The sequence below is a fragment of the Boleophthalmus pectinirostris genome, unplaced genomic scaffold (assembly GCF_026225935.1).
Source record: "Boleophthalmus pectinirostris isolate CB_2022bp ecotype Guang Dong unplaced genomic scaffold, ASM2622593v1 HiC_scaffold_3, whole genome shotgun sequence".
Taxonomy (NCBI): domain Eukaryota; kingdom Metazoa; phylum Chordata; class Actinopteri; order Gobiiformes; family Gobiidae; genus Boleophthalmus; species Boleophthalmus pectinirostris.
In genome coordinates, this window is record NW_026571299.1 from 44444040 (window position 1) to 44458743 (window position 14704).

The window sequence follows — 14704 nt, forward strand, 5'->3', positions numbered from 1 at the left end:
TCTACTGTATGCAGGCTATTACAGTAAAAGCATGAGGGGCAGATTACAGCCGGAGCAGCTAGGAGAACAAATGACTGGCAAAGAGCTTTATTTCATCCATCTTATGTAACATTTCTCACACGATCATGGTTGGTCATTTCCTCCATGTTTTTTATGACACAGTTTGTGTGTGAAGCTGATGATTAATCTTGGTGAGTCAGCTCTAATTGTTTGTGATGGTGTACTTGTTTGTACCTGCAGCTGTGATTAGCAAACTCCAAAACAGTAACGAAACAGATGAGCTCATTAAGGTGGACATGCATGTAAAGCATCACCACTGTCAGCCTGAGTCTGCTCTAACATTGTTTATCTGATTTATTGATCTCTCTGTAGAAGAGGTGTGGCAAGACCTCCGCCAAGGCCAGATTTCTGCCCATCCCAGACAGTGTTCTGGATTGATGCTAAAAGCCCTATTTATTTTTTTCTTATAGGTGCTGTAAAGGCATTCAAACAGCATAACATTATTGTAGTATATACCTACATGTTATTTTAGGAGATGGCTGTCAAAAAACACGGCAGTGCCAATTCCTCTTTTACCATCTGCTGGAACAGACGGTGCAGCTGCCTGCAGTGACTTCTGTAACACTGAAGTTTGAATGAATAAATAACTTTATTCTAGTATTTTTTTGAGAGTATCTATTTTGAGAGCATCAAGCATATTTAAGATCCTTTTTTATCTAAAGGTTATTTGAATAGATTTTACAGCAAAAATTTAAAAATTATTTGTCCTGTCCTGTTATTTGATACTTTCAAAAGCTTTGTGTGCGATGTATTTGTATTGAAAAGTATTTTTATGTAAAATTGTACCCTGACATCATGTGATGTTCTATTATGTGCAATTCTATACAGTTTTCTTGTTTTTGTTTTAATCATATAGAGTATGATTGATATGAGGATGAATGCAAAGTTAGGACTTGGAGCGGTACATTTTCATAAACAAGTGTTTTTCTGTCCATATTTAAGCACTGCAGAGCGAGGTCACTTGCTCTGACTCTTGTGTTGGAGGTTTGCTGCAGCTCTGGGAGAATGGTAAATCGTGTTTTTATTTTCCTCATGCAGAGGTTTATTTCGAGGTTAGATCCCAAACCGGAGAGAAAAATCCACATTCATCTTACTTTTGGTGCAAATGAAATGGAGCTGGCTAATGATGTGTGCAGGAGAGCTGAAGCTTAAAAGAGCACCCATCTTATTGACTTTATGCATGTCCATTAAACTATGTTGAGTTTGTAAATTTATAAATAATAAGCCAAGCTCTTCTGTTAGAAATGGAAGGAGATTATATTGGAACTAAATACAAATAAGATGAATATGTTTAAAAAATAACAAAAATGAATTTCAATCTGGCCTGAATGGCATTGTGTAAAGGTATTCTGTTTTATCAAAAATGTTGAAAGGCATTGTGCAGGGGAATGTGGTAGCAATCAGGATTTTGTGACTTAAAGCTTTCATGTGAACAACAGAAACAGATGTGTCAGACACGCTAAGCTCTTAGAATTGTGCTTCTCACGTTGAAGCAGGCTTAGTATCTGCTTTCTAGTGACATCTTTTACATTTACATTACTAATAGTTTTATACTTCTTTATATTCATTTTAGTGGACCATACCCACTATCTGTAGTCAGGTATATTTAAATTCTTAAATATGTTCCGTCCCATAATTTTTATTCATAGAGCCCTTTACAACACTCAAGGTGACCAACATTAATGAACAAAAAATTAACTCAATATAAAAACAATGAAATTAACTAATTGTGTAAAGATTCACTGCATTACTGAGTTTTGAGCCTGGTTTTAAACAGGCCAAAATCTGTGACAGTGCTCATATCAGGGGACAGTTTGTTCCACAGTCTGGGACAGAGAAAACCTGATCACCCCAGTGTCTGGTGTCTGGCTCTGGAACTTTAAACACTGGGGTGACTGGGGTTTTGCCTCTGAACATATGTATATTATTATCATTTCTACTCTGGTCCAGTCCTTACCACCCAACTTAATTCCACAAAAATGTTACCCTTAAATGAATTCATTCTCAGTTATAGTCAGACAGAACAGGTCTCAAGTTGGTAGTGAATAATTTACAGAGTTGTGAAAATTTAAGATAACTGTAAAACTGGTTGGGGCATCTACAGAAAATATCTAGATATTTATATACAATATCTCAATTATTGTTCCAGAGATATGCTAGAATATTAATAATATTTTCTATAATTAAACCTAAAGCAATAAAATGAACAGACTCTGTAATCTTCCAAGCAAGGGTTTAAAGTCCTATTTTCATGTATATTTGAGTAATGCTGTTCTGTCTCTTCTCTCAATAGTATAAAATGACTTCTTTAGATAGATACGAGGATGCATGAGACAGTGTATTCAGTACTCTGTCTACATACAATATTATACCATGACAGTCTGTGGCAGGAAGCACTGAGGTTGAGATAATCGCAACTGCTGTGTTTGTCTGAATAATGGCTTCCACAAACAGCAGCTTTTGAGCAGATGGCAGTTTCCAACATTAGACAATAATGTGCAAAAAGTATGTGACAATTTTACACTATTTAGCTGGCAATAAATCTGAAAGCACTTCCTGGTTGTGGGGCATTGATACTTGTAAAAACCTACAGGGTGAAAAGTAAGGCTGCATCATGATATGACATTTTCCTTCAAATTGATCTATTCCAATTCCAGTACAATTGCAAACATGCAAATAATAATTATTCCTTCAATAATTATAACATTTTACTTTGTGAGATTTAAAGGTGCACTATGTAACTTTTTGGCTGTCACCTGCTTGTTTCTGTGGAGATGTCATTGCTCTTCCTGGAATGTTCCACAATATGACATTAAACTACTCTACCGACATGTATTAAATTGCATATTCAATTCAATTCAATCTTTATTAAGAACACATGATATCTGGTTCATAGTATTAAAAAAAAACAACAGTAAGAATAAAAAGATAAATACAGTGCATGCTATAACGTATACAGACAAGAGCACCAGTGTCTCCACAGCTTAGAGGTGAATCTGACAGAGCTCCTCACAGGACACACTAGAGCTTCAATGATTTGATTACTCAGATTCACAGCTCTACACATAAATGAATAAATACAACACCTGATTATGACAGCACAGGGTCTCACATCACAATTTACAAACATTTCACTGGCGCTACAAAACCTCGGCACTTTCAGTAATATTCTCAAAGAGTCGTTATACGCCACTGTCAAACTCTGCAAACTCTTTTTCTTATAGTTACGCCAAAGATGCGCAGTATACAAAGGTGAGCAAAAACATTTAAAAAGTGCAATTTTGACATCACTGGAGCACATAGAGAACTTGCGGACAAGCATATTGACCTGGCCATAAAGCTTACACTGCTGCCTATACATGTCTCTATCATCTGAGAGGTCACTGGTGACATAATGTCCAAGATATTTGACCTCATCTGTGAGTTGGAGGGCACTCCCTCACAGAGAGAAAACAGGAAAGGACAACTTTTTGTCCTCTTTTGTTTTAACAATCATTACGTGACTTTTTCGAGCATTGTACTTAATGTCATATTCAAAGCCATACTGAGAACAGATATTTAAAAGCTGCTGCAGACCTGCACTGTAAGGACACAGCAGCACTAGGTCATCTGCATACATTAAATGATTATACAGATAATCACCAGCAAAACATCCAATTTTACATTCATTCAGCTGCACAGACAGGTCATCAACATAGATATTAAACAGAAGGGGAGACAGGATTCCACCCTGGCGAACTCCATTACTGACCCTAAAAGAGTCAGAAGTAGAATCACCCCATTTCACCTGCATGGACTGACAGGTATTCCAGAAAATAAGTATTCTAATGAGGTGGAACACCTCGGTTTGTTAATTTGTTGAATAGTTTCCCATGATTAATCCGATCAAATGCTTTAGAAGCATCTAAAAAAACACATGAATATAGTGGACCCCTGGGAATTATATTTATCCAACATCTCCTTCAGTGCAAAGATACATGTGTCAGTGCCATGACCAAGCTTAAAGCCAAACTGATTAGCTGTAGTGTACAGGTATGGCTCGAGTCTGGTTAACAGAATCCTCTCTAGCACCTTTGACAATGAGCTAGCCAGTGCTATTGGCCGATAATTGTTAATGTCACTAAGTATACTCATTTTATTTTTGACAACAGGAACCAAAACAATAGACAGGAGAGACTCCGGCAAGAGGCCATGGACCAGGAACCCAGTAAAGCAGATGGCTAGGAGTGGATACAGCTTAGCACTAGCAAACCTCAGGTGTTCAGATGTCACCTGGTCTATCCCACTGGATTTGTTATTCTTTAGTCTAGAGACAGCATCAAATACCTCTTGAGGAGTAACTATAACCCCTGCGTGGTTTTCTACAGCCTCAATCACATTAACATTGCTTTTAACACAGTTGAACAAGTCATAGTAAAAATTCCTCCATAGCTGACAGATATCCTTAGAGCCACTCACACCATTAACATTAGATGGGAGAGAAGTTCTACATCTGTTTAACATTTTGATCTCTTTCCAGAAGTCATTGTATCCATTGTTTTGCAATTTTGATGCAAGAGAGTTGGCCCTTAAGGTGTTTTCATTCCTCCTAATATACCTAAGAGCATACTTAAACTTAGAATTAGCCAGTTTTTTCCCTTCAAAGACAGGTCCATATCTAGGCCTTCCAGCAGCAACCCAAGCCTTGAAAGCCCGCCGTGCTTCAGTGTGAGGCTCTTCAACAAACTTGTTCCACCCAGGTTTACCACTATGACCATTACCCCTCCTTTTACATAGAGCCCGGCCAGACATAATAAGAGCATTCATAACAGTGTCATATAGGAGGCCCAGATGAGCACTATGTTCAGAATTGGTGCAGTTAACATTGCGGCACAATATGGCATCTCTAGGAAGCACAGTATCCTTGAGACTTAACTCAGTTTTTTGAGTGTAGGCATAGACCTCTTCACAAGAAAGATTGGACCAGTCTGGGCACTCCCATTTGCCACCCATTTGCATAGTTTTATAGCTCAAAAATATCCAAAGAGAAAAAAAGACATTTAATGGTCCCTCCACCAGAAAAGTTACACAATGCACCTTTAACACAAAAATATGTCAAAATGATTCCCCTGAACTCCTGGAACATGCTTGTACTGACACCAGATTAGTTGTAGACCTCTCAGATTAAAAGAGCCAGTCTAACCAAGCTAATCATTGACATTTTGAAATGATTGGATTTTGATTTGATTAAACTTTGATTAATTGCAGAGCCCTAGAGAAATGTGGTAATATGTCTTTAAAGAGCAAGATCTCACCATATCTTCTTTTGTGAAACACTAGTGGCTCAGGTGCTTTTGTGAAAAAGCTGTGAAAAAGCTGGTTGTAAAGTAGGTTGAAACAACTCGCCTCTTGGGAGTGGAATGAATTGTGTGGTTTAGTTCTTCCTGACCTGGTTGCTGATGTAAGACCTGTTTTTGCCTCCAAGAAATTTCATGGTGCTCCCCTTTCCTCATCTCTGCTCCAATGCAGACATTTTTTCAGGCTGACTACTTTATTTTGCCCTGTGTGCACTGGCTTTGCTCTCCTCTCCACATCCGTCTCTACGTGCTCCTCTTCCTTGATCCCTCTCTCTAATGGCTCCCCCTCTGATGTGTACTGTGTGTCTGTCTTTCTCTTGGGCTCTCCCAGTCTTTTGCCCAAGGCGTCGTGCCATTCTGAGCTCATTCACAATCACAACACTCAGTACCAGAAAACTCCACAAATATACAGAAGTTCTTTGGGCAGTGAACACAGCACAGTAGTAATGTCCAAGGATCATCTCTGCAGCTTCTCCATTAGGTCATCTCATCAGTGTAATGTGAAATTATAAGGAGTGTGGTTGTGATAAATGTGGTTTTACTATGCATTATGTGATGCTGAGGCCAAACAGATGTGGCTGATTAGGGAGGACATGGACCGTTGCAAGTGGAGTAAAACCATTCTAATCCAATCCAGGATTTCCTTACGCTCCCTGAGCTGTCAGGCATTTACAAAAGGCATTGAGGGAAGTTCTGTGTGGATAATGTAAATCTGTTTAGGCAGGCTGTTCAGCTCCATACACTGTATAAACAAATGGAATAAGTGAGTGTGATGTCATCCATACGTTCGGCTCTGGTCAAATTAAGAGCAGTTATCGGGCAAATCTGGAGCTGAGCTCCATATTAGGAATCAGAATTTATTTACAGACAATATAGCGAAATAAAACACCAGGATCATGTAGAGCAGGTTAACACAAACTTATTAAGATCAAAATAACAAACAATCCCTACCTATTCTGCTCTCTAAAGAAACTTTCGCAAAAATAGATAAACTCATATAAAAAATTTTATGGAGAAATCAAAAACCAAGAATTCGGTACAAGCTACTTCAGAGTGCTAAAGAAAAGGGTGGCTAAACTTACCCAACATTAAATAATACTATTGGGCATCACAACTAAGAGCCCTAAAAGTATGGACTGATAAGGATGATGAGACAGGATGGAGGGAAATGGAGCAAAACTCATGCCCAAAGGTTCCTCTAGAATCTTTACCATTTCTTGCAAAGAAATTACAAAAGGATTTAAAAATCAAAAATGAATGGGTTAAAGGAGCATTAAGAATATGGACTATAGTAAAAAGAAAATTAAATATGTCTGATTCAATCTGTAGGGCCACTAAAATTGGTTTAAACCCAGACTTTACACCATCAATGGAAATGGTATTTTGTAAATGGAACGAGAAAGGATTGGTTTATATCGGACATCTTTTTGAAGGTGAACACATGAAATCTTTTGAACAGTTAAAAAAGGAATTTGGTTTAAAACCACAAGACTTCTATAAGTTTTTACAAATCAGAAATTATCTTACGAAACATAAGGATTGAAAATATATTTGTAATGAGCCTAATTATCTAGAAGAATTATTAATGACAAGTACATGTAACACTAAAAAACTCATTTCAAAAATATATAAAGCCCTACAGATTGATACAGATGACAACAATATGGGCATTAAAGACAAATGGGAAAAGGAAAGAAATATTACAATATTAGAGGAAAACTGGGATTAATCATTTAAAGATGGACATAAAATGTTAAACAGTATTTCATGGAGAGAGTTTGAATGGAAATCCAAGATGCAATATTTTATTGTCCCAACAAAGGTAACAAAATACAGTATAAAATCTGACAAATGCTGGAGGGGTTGTGGTCAGACACGAGACACACACACATATTATGGGACTGTCCCTTAATCAGAGACTATTGGAGCAATGTAAAAAAGAAAATTGAAAGTATTTGTAAGGAAAAACTAAATTTAGATCTTCAGTTATTTATATTGAGTATTGTACCGACCACTATGTCTTCAAAAAATAGTAAAATTATTTTAATATTAAGTACAAGAGCAAAAAAAAAAAGATAACTGTATCCTGGCTAAAACCACAACCTCCTACTAAAGAAAACTGGTGGGAAAGGGTTAAAGATGTGATGGATTTTTATTTATTTAGTTTGGTGAGGGGTCATTAATTAATCGGGGGAAGGGATTAAAGGGGAAAAAAATAATAATAATAATAAAAAATAAATATATATATATATATATACAATATACACACACACACACACACACACACATATGTGTATATAATGGAGGGGTGACGACTGATAAAAGTAAATTGGAAACAGATTGGAGTCGATGGAGTCGTAAGTTCTCTAAGCTCAATTCCTATTTGGAATGTGGCAGCTAGCGGGTTATCTATGTCCATTTATATATACATATACAATCTGTGGTCAACTCATATACAATAAACAACATACAGTATGTGTAATACATATTACTACTGTGTGTCATAATGTGAAGTATAATATTATATACCAGATCAGTGGAGGTGCCAGCTTTGTCAAATGCGCTGCAGGAAGAAGTCATAGCACATCATCTTAGTAATAATACTGATACTGAATAAATAAAGAATGAAGAATAAGATTTGTTCTTATGTGCAGTTAGCATACTGTGTTCAAGAGACACGACAAAAAAATGTTTTGTCCTTATTTTGGTGTTTAAAATGTAAAGTATCATTGCATCTATGTATTTTATTATTACCAAATTAGAAGTTTTTGTCAACCTAATGAAAAAGTATTTTAAAAATGACTGAGAATAAAAAGAAAATTTGTTTTGCTCTGGAATGAACAGTTGTGTAAACATCATTAGTCACACCATATGCCTGATATTTACTGAAACTTTTACCATAACAACTGGAAAACTTTGATTATGTAAACACTGTAATATATTCAAACGCTTTTTGCAAAGACAAACTTCAGACCCGATCTTCCTCACGAGGCACAGTGGGCGGTGAACGAGTCTCACTGTGCCCGCACTTGTGTTGTTTGTTAAATCAGGCTCGTCTCTCTCTAAACAAGAGGTGTATAGTATGAAAATGAAGCCCTGAGTAGGTGCCTCGCTATGAAACATCTAATACAGTATTGCAATATTACTATTATATCTTAACTAAAACTAACTGTGCACTGCGATGGGCTATTGAGAAGCAAGTCTATAATATTTTATGTTTTCTGATGCATTAACAAGAATAACAATTTTATCTTGAATCCAGTTAAGAAATTATTAATACTGTATATATCCTATAATCTCCTGGCAAGGTGAGAGAAAGGAGAGAGCTCTGACTGGCTGTGCACACAGAGTAGACCCACCTGCAGATTTGCATAGATTGTCTTAAGACCTGCCCTAATTCACCAAAGTTATGTCTACTATGCGCATTTCCCGAGTTATGACCGGCAAGATTGGACACTTTGACTTTTTGTCTTTAAAATAAGCAGTTTAACAGTAATAGCTTCCTCTATCTTTTATGAGACAAATGATAGGCTTTACACATTTAATTCAGAATTTAATGACTGTTCAAATATATTGATGTGGTGTGTTAATGGCCTATATAGGAAGATGTTTAAGTGGTAAGCGTTCTATAAGGCTACACTTTGACACTGTTAAACATACCACTTTGTGCTATGCTACACAAATCTCCACCAGTGGGCTTCATAAAGACTCTAGGGAATATGTGAGACGTGAGTGCAATTTCAACTAGTTTCTCCATTAAAGATCCACACTTTCCATTCTTTGAGAGTAGATAGTTGATAGCACTCCACTCATTTTATTACTTTTTTTTTTTTTTTGGATTCTATAGTGTCCATCGATTTATATATAGGTTGTTTCTATGACATTTTCCTGAATTGTTCTGGAGTAATAGCTGCACAAAGCTGAAAAGACATGATAATTGACCTGTCTAGATAGTGGAGAGCGAGAGTCAACACAACTAAGTGACTGTGTTTTGTTTCACAGGGCCGTCCCTATGTGTTTGACAAGGTGTTCCCCACGAACACCACCCAGGAGCAGGTCTACAACACCTGTGCCAAGCAGATAGTCAAAGGTGAGTCAGCCACACAGACCTGAGTTTTGTTCACAACAGACAATATGACATGGCTATTGCTTTAAAGGTCATATATTATTGACTCCTGTGAGTTTTGAGCCATGTTATGATACTGTTATCTCATGAAATGCATACTGGAGCTGAGTTTTGTTTGATTCACACATGCATTATTAGTCTGTCTACATCTCCAAAGCTCAAGATGCTTTGTTCCACAGTGTGATGTCATGAAGCATTAGTTTTAAAGTTAAGAGCTACCTTTAACCTTTTTGCATGTATCTTTCTGAAATAATCTAAATGATTTTAGTGTATGGAGTTTAAAACCACAGAAGAAGAAGAACTCAGCCTAAATATGCAGGGTTTGTGTGTTAAATGTGTGTATGAATGAAACAAAACACAACTCCATGTAAGTTCGTGATGAGGAAACAAAACAGGTCAAATAAAAAATTATGGACCCTTTAATGTAACAAGAAAGTGAAATGTGTATTATATGTAATATTTCAGTTTGAATGATAGGTCATTGGCCATTGCACCTTCACCAGGTTTAATGCCACACTTTGGACCATTTCTAGCAAAATCAATAACGTAACCATGGAAACAGGCAGATGGTAGACCTTCCTTCAGAATAAATACAGACGCACAGGCAGAAAAGCACCGCCTGCTGTCTTTAGACTTTTGAAACTTCTGAATGACTGGATGTTGCAATGTCAGCTTCCAACATCACACAATGACAGGAGCGAAAGGTTAGAAAAATCAGAGAGCGGAAAGATGGCAAATTCAAGGTTATATAAATAGAAATAATGCTTAGTGAAAGAATATGATTAAAAGGGAGATTGGAGGGGCTTCACTTTACTGTAGCATCCAGATGATGCAAGGCCAGAGCATGCACCTGCACACTGCTTTCAGACAGTTTTTCCTCCCACTTTCAACTCTTGTATCTTCCAACAGAGTGCTCCTAATTGACCATTGTTTTTGTTTTGTGGTCGAGTCAAGCGCTTGATCCTGGGCTTTTGTACACGTCTCAGTCTCCTAACAGGTGGACAGGCAAAAAGGCGACTCACTGAATAGAGTACAACAACCGTACACTGTATATATAAATGGACATAGTTAACCTGCTGGCTGCCACGTTCCAAACTGTGAGGAGCTTCTGGCTCCACCTGACCCTGGCTCCAATTGACTTACACTGGAATATTGTCACCCCTCTCTCTGTGACTGCTGCTGTGAGCCTCGTCATTTTGGTCTTAAAATGTTTGTATTAATCTGATCCATCATGGCATTTTTATTTCGCTGTTTTGTCTGTTAATAAATTCCTAGTTTTAATATGGAACCTGGCTCCAAATTCGCTCCTGTGCCCTCTATCCTCGTGAGCTTCATTTGGCTGGAGCCAAACACTATGGGCGACGTTACACTCCCTTAGTCCACTTCTTTATATAGTCTATGACAAAAACACTCCGAAGAAAAGGTGGAGAAGAAAAACCCATTCAGTCTGATTAGGTTGAGGTCAGCTGGTCTTTATGGTTCAGCGCTTTTAGCACAGAGTTTATGAGGAAAAGACAGCCGTATCTCTTTTAACAGCACTGTGCCCCTTGATCTTTCAGCCTTTTTGGGAGCTTCCTGACTTTAGCTATCCAGGATAGGATTGTATTTCTGTTTGTTTGACATAGCCACAAAGGTCATTCTAAACCTAACCATGCCTAAATATCACCTCACTGCACAATCCCGCTGAAGGTCAGAGTTATTTGTTTCCGTCTGGGCCGGGACATCTCGCTTACAGATAAACACTTGATGATGGAAATTCTATCAGATTGGTTGCTGATACTGTGCACTTAAAGGTCTGTGGTTAAAAAAAGGTAACAAAGGTTTTAAAAGGTAGTGCAATCACAAATGAACCTTTGAAACTTTGCTGGTGCCTAAACCTGGATATAGAGGACACATGTGAGTTTTTCTCATTCTCAGTATATGGACAGGTCATACCTCATGTGAAAGCTCAGAATTTCCAGGATTTACTTACTAAGCTGCACAGACTGCACTAGTACAGCAATAATACATTTCATTTATATAGCGCTCAAAGATGCTTTACAAAATCAATATTAAAACCATCAAAAGAGCAATAGACAAATAACACAGTAAAGATAAAACCAATGAATCTTATAGAGAGAAATTTAAGCACAAGTTATTCTAAATAGATGGTTTTTGAGATTTTTCTTGCTGCAAATGATGTGAAATACATCTTTTTACATAAATTACATGAAAAATACATCAAAAGCAGAAATAATTACCATCTGTGAATATGTAGTATTCACATCAAACTAACCATAGTCGGAAGAGGCAATGGCGCAGATTGGAAGCCTCTCCTTCTTTCCAAGACAGTTGAGGCTTTAGAAGTAGCTTACTATCTCTGAGAATAGATTAAATGAATAATGAGTGATTTTAAAGCACGTTCATTAAGTGTAAGGCATTGTTGTTATTATGACCCTGTATTCAATTAACTTTCATACATGTAAAAAGCACACACCCAACTATTTAGAAGAACTGTAAACATTACTATTGTCTAACCAGTGTATTGATACTGTACCTTTCTTATTACTTCTAATAAAATATTTCCTGGATAGAGCTGCTCTTGTCCTTTAGTTTCACCTTGCTTTGTGTTTCCTTCTTCTACTGTAGACGTCCTGGGTGGATACAATGGCACAATCTTCGCTTATGGGCAGACGTCATCTGGGAAGACACATACTATGGAGGTAGGGTATATTGTAAAACTAAATAATTCACTGTGTAGACCTTTTTGCTATGGCACATACATGGACACACCTTCTTTTATGGAGTACTATCTCTCACACAGTAAATCTCACTCCATCTATGTCATAACACTGTATCTTCACATTGCAGCATGCGTGTGTGGGAGCTAACCTCTTTTACAGCTCTCGAGGGAAGACAACCTAGAGCCTTTTCAAGTCAAAAGCCTCCCTCCCTCCTTACTGTTTTGCTACTTAATTCACCCCAAGGACTTCATCTATCCTACTCCTCTTCACACACTTACTCCTGTACCTTTGTGCTCTTATAGGGGAACCTTCACGACCCACAGGGAATGGGGATCATCCCACGCATCGCAGAGGACATTTTCGAGCACATATTTGCCATGGATGAAAACCTAGAGTTTCACATCAAGGTTTGTGTGTGTTTTCATCCCTCTCTTCTTCTGGATTCAATTCCCGTTCAATTCAGTATGTACTGTAGGTCTATTGGGATACACATGCACCACTGTTTAAAATGCCAAATGCGTCAAATTTGATACAAGCATTTCTGAGACCTATTGCATCACCATATGTGCGTCAGTACATGGGACAATCTAAGATGGCTACCTTCAGACAGTTCCCAAATCACTGGATCAAGGTAAAGAAAATTGTGATTTTACAATTTTCCAGTTACATTTTCTTTGAAATTTTTAGTAATATTTCAACATGAACACTTAATCTGTTTAAGCAAGTTATGATTACATATTTTTTGCATTTTAGTATGTAGTAAAATTGTGTATAAAATTTGTGTTCAAATTTGATACTACAGGTAAAAAATGGAATTTGGTAGTAAATTCTTCAATTGTCCTTATCTTGCTTTTCTTGGTGCAATATGCATTATATTGATGATTGTGTATCTTAAAAATGTTTTTATCAATCAATTACACAAATTGCAGATTGAAATGTTATATTTACAACAAATAATTGCATTTGAAAATTGATAAATCTATATTTCTTACTTTAGATGGCTAAAAGGTACAGTGACGATGTTCTGTGGGTCACTGATGGCAATTCAAGCGATATAGAGGAGTTGATGTTTGCAGATGATGAAGTGCTGGATAAAAATTGGACCCCTAATGCAGATTATGATGAAGAGAACTCTAGTACTGGTGGTAGCAATGAGGACGATAAAACGTCTGGTAATGGGCTTGAAGAGGAAGATCTTACTATGTCACAGGCAACAAAACAGTGTGGTAGAAGCAAAGTGAAAAGAGAAATGAAGGGAAAGACACATACAGAGGCTGACTTTGATAACAGTGATGACCAGATTAGCACAGAAGAAAAAGGTCTAACAGTAACACAGGCCATAAAGAACACATAAATCTGCAAAGAAAAAAGTGAAAATGAAGGAGTAGAGAAGTGGAGAAAGGCAGAATTTGACCTTCCAGATCAGGGATGTCAAACTCAAATTCACAGAGGCCAAAATTAAAAACTGGGACTAAGTTCTGGGCCAAACTAAATATTTATTGGAAAATTTCAACAGCATCTGCATGTTTTCTCTTCTTTCGAGATCTGTAAAGATAAACCTTTTCTTATTAACCTAAATGTTTAATAATAGTTTTGCCTAAAATTTAATCCAGAACAAGTATAATGTAAAATAATAACAAAATTTTACATAAATAATGTCTCTATAGCCTATTTGTAGCCAGCAGGCCAGCTACATATTTGATATGATCTCGCAGGCCAAATGTAATTATATCATGGGCCAAATTTGGCCCTAGGCCTGAGTTTGACATGTCTGCTCTAGATGTTCCATTTGTTGAGAGTGCAGTTGAAGGTATTGAAAAAGGTGTGAGTTTAGCAGTAGCAGTTTAAAAAAATAAGAGGCCGATATTCTTGTTATATTATATTATATATTTGATATTATATAATTCAAGAAAAAGTTACTGGAAAAGGAACCAGTATGAAAAAATAAGAGGCCAATGTTCTTTAAAGCCTTAGCTGCTGTTTTCATGCTTACCACTGTTCATAATAAAAGAGTAAAGAAGAAAGAGACCTAAAGAAGATGATGTTTTTTTCTGTATTGCCAGATACATGTAATGCCTGATGTATCATTTACGATACAAATGGAAAAACCAATATGCAAATAATTTTTTGTAATAATTTTTTTTTTATTTTGTGAAAAGGCCCCATAAAGGTTCCAGATTCAAAAAATCTGAATTTTCTGTCCATTATTTCTGGGGTCAGGCATTACAGGGTTAATGCTTACCTCAGGGCATTCCTCCTTTACGTTTACCATTATAATCTCACGTGACTAAACTAAGTACCAATAAATTATGATACTTAAAGTCACATAATCTCGCAATTTTCCAGTTTATGCCACCATCTAATAGCCACTTGCCACAAAGGACATGTTAGTGCAGGATTATGTGCATCTCTACACAGTAATGAGTTTTTATATTGGCTGCAGTGCCGCATTATTGGAC

At 36.9% G+C, this 14704-nt stretch overlaps 1 protein-coding gene across 1 annotated transcript in view; it reads left to right on the forward strand.

The window, feature by feature from the left end:
• The window catches only part of kif5ab (kinesin family member 5A, b), a 100404-nt gene that overhangs the window by 30546 nt on the left and 55154 nt on the right, over positions 1 to 14704 (forward strand). The window contains exons 2-4 of the mRNA XM_055160227.1: positions 9399 to 9486; positions 12151 to 12224; positions 12548 to 12652. Of these exons, the coding sequence (XP_055016202.1) occupies positions 9399 to 9486; positions 12151 to 12224; positions 12548 to 12652 (267 nt within the window). The remainder of the gene's footprint in view (positions 1 to 9398; positions 9487 to 12150; positions 12225 to 12547; positions 12653 to 14704) is intronic.